This window comes from Photinus pyralis, unplaced genomic scaffold, assembly GCF_008802855.1.
Source record: "Photinus pyralis isolate 1611_PpyrPB1 unplaced genomic scaffold, Ppyr1.3 Ppyr1.4_LG9, whole genome shotgun sequence".
NCBI classification, from domain to species: Eukaryota; Metazoa; Arthropoda; class Insecta; order Coleoptera; family Lampyridae; genus Photinus; species Photinus pyralis.
In genome coordinates this window covers 7573178-7580821 of record NW_022170878.1, presented here as the reverse complement: position 1 = coordinate 7580821, position 7644 = coordinate 7573178, and the positions used below count along the sequence as shown (strand labels likewise).

The 7644-nt window shown below is 46.2% G+C and overlaps 2 protein-coding genes across 2 annotated transcripts; both read left to right on the top strand.

Moving 5' to 3' along the window:
* The first annotated feature begins 358 nt into the window (after window positions 1–358).
* On the top strand, window positions 359–3063 carry LOC116180759 (glucose dehydrogenase [FAD, quinone]-like). The gene is made up of 4 exons (XM_031500881.1): window positions 359–483; window positions 1112–1311; window positions 1354–1572; window positions 1626–3063. Exons 1-4 carry the CDS (start codon window positions 359–361, stop codon window positions 3059–3061), a joined length of 1980 nt encoding a protein of 659 aa, XP_031356741.1. The 3' UTR covers window positions 3062–3063.
* A 1885-nt stretch (window positions 3064–4948) lies between these two features.
* LOC116181253 (glucose dehydrogenase [FAD, quinone]-like) lies at window positions 4949–7183 on the top strand. The gene is made up of 3 exons (XM_031501555.1): window positions 4949–5202; window positions 5251–5469; window positions 5521–7183. Exons 1-3 carry the CDS (start codon window positions 5013–5015, stop codon window positions 6954–6956), a joined length of 1845 nt encoding a protein of 614 aa, XP_031357415.1. The 5' UTR covers window positions 4949–5012; the 3' UTR covers window positions 6957–7183.
* The last annotated feature ends 461 nt before the right edge of the window (window positions 7184–7644 follow it).

Below are 7644 nucleotides of genomic sequence, written 5' to 3'. Positions count from 1 at the left end.
GCAGGATCAAACGGCGGAGAGACGCGTCATTCGACGGTCAAGAATGATGTAGAACCCCCGACAGAAGGCTTCAACGGCAACAAGTTTACGAGACCTGACCTTTTGGAAGTTTCTGGCACAACGGACTGCTGTAGAAGATGCTGGAATCCGGTCTAGCCACGGTTCAGATTGTTGCATCATATCTGAAAAACAGACGCCGCCGAGGTCGCGCGAGCGCAAAGTAACGGCCGGAGTACCCCAGGGATCTCTGCTCTCTCCGTTGCTGTTACCTTGGCTCTATACGCGGACGTCGTCGCCATCCAAGCAAGATCGTTGCAACCATCGGCCGTCTCTAGGAGACCCCAGACGACCTAGAAGGATGGTACACCAGGTGGAGGATCGCCACCAACGCCGAAAAGAGCTCGGCCCTCGAGATCTGAACATGCCCACCATCAAGGAATTCAACACCGCCGCGACGGTGAAGACCTTCGACACCAGAACGAGGTAAGTGAACTGGACACCTTCGAAGAGGACCGACCCCTGAAACACAAACGTCCCAAGAGTGTATGTCATATCTCCAAGCACATGAACCTAGGCAGAGTAAAGGTCTGATCTGGTCAATCTGTCCCGTTTGTGGAAGTTTAATAGCAGATAGGTATTAATGCCATGCGGTTCAGGAGCAATTTCGGAACTCGTTGACTTACTCCGTCAGATCTTTACTCTGCCTAGGTTTCCAGTCACGTTTCAGTAGCAATGATTTTCGCTTTAGAAATTTGGATTACGTAATCGTACCATGTCTCGGGCATCAGGCAGCCAGTATTAGCCATCGGGCCCAGAGGATCCAAGTTAGTTGGTACCTAGACATCGTGCTCTTGATTCGATGAGCGTAGCCTAGGCTGTAGGCGTCAGAATTTTGTATGGTTTAGATCTCCGGTAAGGTACGCATATTGAGCGATTTCAACAAAGGAATAGGCTCTCAAACGTGTTACGCCATTACAAGACTGAGAACCTCATTAAAATGAATTATATGCGAGAATTAACGTTTGTTGTATTTTATCTTGCGGCACGCCTGACTGCGCTAATGTTTTACCTGACGTAATCGACATTTTTCATCTCCGCTCCTAAAAAACAGGTCAGACATCGAAATGTTCTTTGAACACGTGCTAACAGTGTTACTATCTTGCCTTTTTGCGCTTGGGGCAGAACAAGATGACAAAAACGAGACAATCAGGTACTATGCCAAGCTGATTCGTGAGGAAACCTCGAAGGCGTACAAAAAGCCTTGGCCGCAAGACTCCTATAAATACGCACCAAAGGAAAAGGGCACTATAAGTATGGCATAAAGGAAAAGAGGGTGCTTAACTTATTTCGTAGATTATGGAACCTTCGACCACATTATTGTAGGGGCGGGATCCGCTGGGGCGGTGATCGCGAGTCGACTCTCAGAAGACGCCTCCCGAAACGTTCTCGTGTTGGATGCCGGTGGTTACTCAAACAATTTCTCAGATATTCCCGGCATGTTACCTTACTTAACCGGGCTGGAGGAGTACAATTGGGGTTACCTAAGCGTGCCTCAGAACACATCGTGTCTAGGTGCCCCCCTCCCCACATTTTCTACTAAAGCATACTAATATCTCGTCTCGTAGGGATGAAGAACAACCAGTGCACCATGACCCGAGGAAAAGGAATCGGAGGAAGCAGCATGATCAACGGACTGCTTTACGTTAGAGGCAACCGGGTGGATTACGACAACTGGTATAGGGAGGGGAACGACGGGTGGTCATACCGCGACGTTCTGCCTTATTTCAAGAAATCTGAAGATTTTCCGGAAGGTGACCCCAAGTATCACGGAAAATCCGGCAGTTTGAGGGTTGAGGTGCCAAGACCGGCCAGTCCGCAAATCGACGCGTTTCTTGAAGCGAATAAGTACTTGGGACGAAAAGATCTCGATTACAATGGGGAAGAGCAGCTCGGCTACGGAAGGGTTCAGCTGAATGTCGACCATGGAAAAAGAGCGAGTAGTGGCTACGCCTTTTTGTTGCCGGTCAAAAACAGGACAAACCTGAAGATACTGACGCACAGTTACGCCACCAAGATTGAAATTGATGAACGAAAGCGAGCCGTTGGGGTGCGGTTTACTAAAGATGGCCGAACGTACGTGGCAAAATCGCGTCAGGATGTCGTGATATCAGCCGGAGCGTTTGGTTCACCTCAATTGCTAATGCTGTCTGGTATTGGACCCAGAGAACAACTGCGGCGCTTAGGAATAGACGTTATAGAAGACCTACCCGTGGGCGAACAACTCTTAGACCACATCTCCTTTTTCAACTTGAACTTCGCAACAAACTACACCAAGCACCGCTCCAGTTTGGAGCACAATATCGAAGACTACCTCAACGGCACGGGCGTGCTTGTCAACCCGTTCCACTTAGAAACGCTAGTATTTATGCAAACGAAGTACGCCAAAACACCAGGAGTGCCCGATTTTGAGGCCCTAATGATACCATCCATTAGTTCCAACGAGATGACCTCCAAGTTTTGGAACATACGAGATGAACTTGAAGCAAAAGATAACCACCCGGAAAGCGACTTTTCAATATGCGGCATCCTCCTACACCCTAAATCGCGCGGATATCTCCGACTGAAATCGAGAAACCCCTTCGACTACCCCATCATCAACCCCAATTGGCTATCCGACCCCGAAGACCAAGACATCGACGTGCTTTACGAGGGGATCAAGATGATTCTGGAAATGGTCGATACCCCTCCATTTCGAAACCTGGGCACGAGGCTGAAGTACGACAATTTGCCCGCGTGTAAAAGCTTTCAGTACCTGTCCAGAGGCTACTGGCACTGTTTTATTAGGCACTTCGGCACGGCAATCTTTCATCCCATTGGGACGTGTGAGATGGGCACGCATCCGTCGAGAGGGGCGGTCGTCAGTCCGGACCTGAAGGTTTTTGGCGTTTCGAATTTGCGCGTCGCCGACACCAGCGTGTTTCCTTTGACTACGTCGGGTCACACAAACGCGCCTGCGATGATGGTGGGCGAAAAGGCTGCAGATTTGATAAAGCATGAGTGAATGTGTCCAAAATGGTGTGTATCTACTATTTACCCTGAATAAGGCTGTAAAATACAGAATTTCAATAAAGTTTTTAACTAGGGGAAGAATATAGAACCGAAGGGTCTGGGGGGGCATAGAATACCACCCAGCACGCGACGCTATTTTAATGGTTCTATGGAAGAATGCAATGTTCATTTTCCTACAATAATCACAAGGTCTTCGTATACTGGGGGGTTTGGCATATCCCCAGACCCAGAAGAATTTAGAACGAGGGCGTCTGGGAGGTATGGAATACTCCCCAGCACGCGACGCTATTTTAATGGTTCTAGGGATGAATGCAATGTCCATTTCCCTACAATTATCGTAAGGTCTTCTTTTACTGGGGGAGTATGGCATACCCCCAGACCCAGAAAAATGTAGAACGAGGGTGTCTGGGGGGGTGGGGGGTTATGGAATACTACCCATCACGAGATGCTATTTAAATGTTTCTTGAGAAGCGCATGCAATGTTCATTTCCCTACAATTGTCATTGCTGGGAGGTTCCCCCCGGTTCTCAATTTTTCCCTAAAATGCTAAGTGTCCCCTAAAAGCTTCCCTATCATAAGGTCTCTGCATACGGGGGGGTATGGCTCCGGTTCAGAATTCTTACCCAAACCGTTAACTACCCCTAGCACCTACGCTATAATTTTTGGAAAAGGACTAGCGAATGTAATCCTAGGAGCCTGTGGAGTAAAGACCACACGTCAGGAAGGGAAGATTTACCAGTTTTTTATGAGAAACTGTCACAAAGTGGGAGGAGTAGTGAACATTTTTAGGTAACGTATCACCGGCGGGTCGGACGGAGGGGGGGGGGGTTATGGAAAACCCCCCAGTATACGACTTTCTTATGATAATTGTTGAGAAAAAATTTAATTCTTTCCTAAAACTACCATAATATCGCATCGTGTGCTGGGGAGTATTCCATATCCCCCCCTCCTCCTCCGGCTGTACGTTTTCCCTTAACACGTTCACTCCTAACAAGGTTTGTGATAGTCTATAAAGGACCGGCCAATCTTCCACTCCTGAGTATTCCTTACCCCACAGGCTTCTGGTGCTACCCTCTTTCTTTCGAAAAGTTATAGCGTTAGGTGCTAAGGACAACATTTTGGAGGAGAATGTGGAACCGGAGGGTCTGAGGAGGGGGGGGAGGTATACAACCCCCAGCACGCAATAATACTATGATAATACGGTTAGAGAAGAATGCAATGCTCATTTCCCTACAGTTGTTATCATAAGGGTATTCGTATTCCATACCCCACAGACCACTCGGTTCCCAAGTCTTCCCTAAAATGATAGAGCCTCCTAAGAGCTGAGTAGAGCGGTTACGTCTGTTGTGTGTTTCTGTATCGCGAGCGTAATTCCTGGAGCTGAAGAATCCGTTTCATTCATGACACATTTCACCATTTTTGGGGATGAAAGATTTAGAAAAGCAAGTAGGAACGCGTCAGGAATCGGATCGCGTCCTTCAAGGATTGTGGTTAGTTAATTTTTGAGTTGTGCGAACCGTAAAGTGGAGACCTTCTCGAAGAAAGCGACCTAATTTTTTAAGTTCAATATTAAATAACGGAATTCTTCTAACTGAGTTTAATATGTAAATTATAAAATCAGTGTTAAAGTGTCAGGTGTCAGGACCCAGATTTATTAAGTGTCAGGCCTTTGGTTGTTTAGGTTCAATTCAAGTCGCGATCTTAGGGTTCCGCTTACATAACACATTCTGGTTTAGGGGTTTATAATTTCTTATGAGTTAATGGGTTTCAAGGAACACGTGATAATTTAAATGCGCAAATGAATAACCTTAGAGAGTTAATTACCAATTCAATAATTGACTTATGCAAAGTATGTCATTAGATTCAGTAATGAAATTCCAATTCGCTTCTGGAAAGTAACCGACGTTATACCACACCGTTTTTGTATCGGAGATCCTTGGAATATGAAATTACTTGAGAACGCTCTAGGAGCGTTACTATGTTCCTTCCTTGTGCTATCGGTGGAACAAGACGACAAAAATGGAACGATCAGAAATTTGGCCAAGATAATACGCGAGGAAGCTTCGAAGGCGTACAAGCGTGCTTTGCCCAAAGATGCTTTTCAGTACGCACCAAAGGAGGAGGGCACTGCAGGTATGTAGCCTAATTTAAACGACATAGTGTTCTTCAGTTCTTCCACAGACTATGGAACTTTCGACCACATTATCGTAGGGGCGGGATCTGCAGGGGCGGTGATCGCGAGTAGACTCTCAGAAGATGCTTCCCGAAACGTTCTCGTGTTAGAAGCAGGTGGTTACTCAAACAATTTCTCCGATGTTCCCGCAATGCTGGCTTACTTAAACGGACTGGGGGAGTACAACTGGGGTTACCTCAGCGTGCCTCAGAACACATCGTGCCTAGGTAATATTATCTCCGACCACTTCCTTATTAACTAAAAATGTATCGTGTTAGCATTGAAAAACCACCAGTGCATCATGTACCGCGGAAAGGGGGTCGGAGGAAGTAGCATGATCAACGCACTACTATACGTCAGGGGCAACCAAATGGACTATGACAATTGGTATGGGGAGGGGAACGATGGGTGGTCATACCGAGACGTTCTGCCTTATTTCAAAAAGTCCGAAGATTTTCCAGAAGGCGACCTCAAGTACCATGGCAAATCTGGGAATTTGAAGGTCGAAGTTCCAAGACCAGAGAGTCCGCAAATTGACGCGTTTCTTGAAGCGAATAAGTACTTAGGACGAAAAGAGCTGGACTACAATGGAGAGGAACAGCTTGGCTACGCAAGAACTCAGTTGAATATCGATCATGGTAAAAGAGCGAGTAGCGGCTACGCCTTTTTGTGTCCGGCCAAAAATAGGACAAACCTGAAGATACTGACGCAGAGTTACGCCACCAAGATTGAAATTGATGAACGAAAGCGAGCCGTTGGGGTGCGGTTTACTAAAGATGGCCACACGTACCTGGCAAAATCGCGTCAGGATATAGTGATATCTGCTGGAGCATTTGGTTCACCTCAATTGCTAATGCTGTCTGGTATTGGACCCAGAGAACAACTGCAGCGCTTAGGAATAGACGTTATACAAGACCTACCCGTAGGAGAACAACTCTTAGACCACACCTCCTTTTTCAACTTGAACTTCGCAACTAACCACTCAGAGCAGGTCAACAGCTTAGAAAAGAACGTTGGGGATTACTTGAACGGAACCGGTGTGTTAATTAACCCTTTCAACTTGCCAACGGTCGTATTTATGCAGACGAAAAACGCCAAAACGCCCGGAGTACCAGACTTTGAGGCTTTAATGATCCCCTCCATAAGCTCCAGTGAGGTGACTGCCAAGTTTTGGAACATCCGAGAGGAGCTCATAGCGAGAAATGGAAACCCACAGAGCGAATTCTCCATGCTCGGCGTACTCCTACACCCCAAATCGCGCGGATATCTCCGACTGAAATCGCAAAACCCCTTCGACTACCCTATCATCAACCCCAACTGGCTATCTGACCCCAAAGACGAAGATATCGACGTGCTTTACGAGGGCATCAAGATGATTCTAGAAATGGTCGACACCCCTCCCTTTCAAAAACTCAACACTCGGTTGAAGCACGAGCCCCTGTCGACGTGTAAAAGCTACCAGTACCTGTCCAGAGAGTACTGGCACTGTTTTATTAGGCACTTCAGCACGGCAATCTTTCATCCCATTGCGACGTGTAAAATGGGCACGCACCCGTCGCGAGGGGCGGTCGTCAGCCCGGAGCTGAAGGTTTTTGGTGTTTCAAATTTGCGCGTTGCCGACACCAGCGTTTTCCCTTTGACTACATCGGGTCACACAAATGCGCCTGCGATGATGGCGGGCGAAAAGGCTGCAGATTTGATAAAGCATCAGTGAATCTGTCCAAATTAAGCGTGTAAAGGTTCTGGTTTCAACGGCTAACCTCTTTTTGTATTAAAGGATCGACTTGAAATTTTTAATTTGGCCCTATCAGTTTGGAGATTTCCTTGCTTGAAGTTTGAACAAAGTAACTTTAAAAGACAAACTGATTTTTTCAATCAAATCCGATTCTAATGGGCTCATAAATTGTAAAAACACATGCAATACAAACCACTTCAAAATTACCTAGGAGTTAATGTCTTTAAGAAACCATAGTTCCTTCGATAAGCAACCTTTAATTTTACATAGATAGAATAACGGTACCTCATACAAAACTATCATGCGGGTGACGATGTTGATACAAAGAGTGGTTTCGAGACAGTTCTCCTTACGACACTGATGCGGAGAGTTAAATAATAGAGCTTTACATCTTCACTAAGTAACAATTTTACACCGTGTCTCTTATTACCGTATGTTGAACCGTGGCGATTATAACAATTTTATGGTTACGAATTCCGATGCCAAAGTCCAATCCCCTTTTTTTATGCTGGCACGCTTAATTAATTTGTCCTTAACTGCGCACATACGGTTCACTGACGTATAACAAAAACTACCGCTAATTTCACCAAGTACTTACGGAATCATACAATTTAGTGGAAATACGACTTTCACATTTATACACCCTGTAGATTTTGTATGATACGCA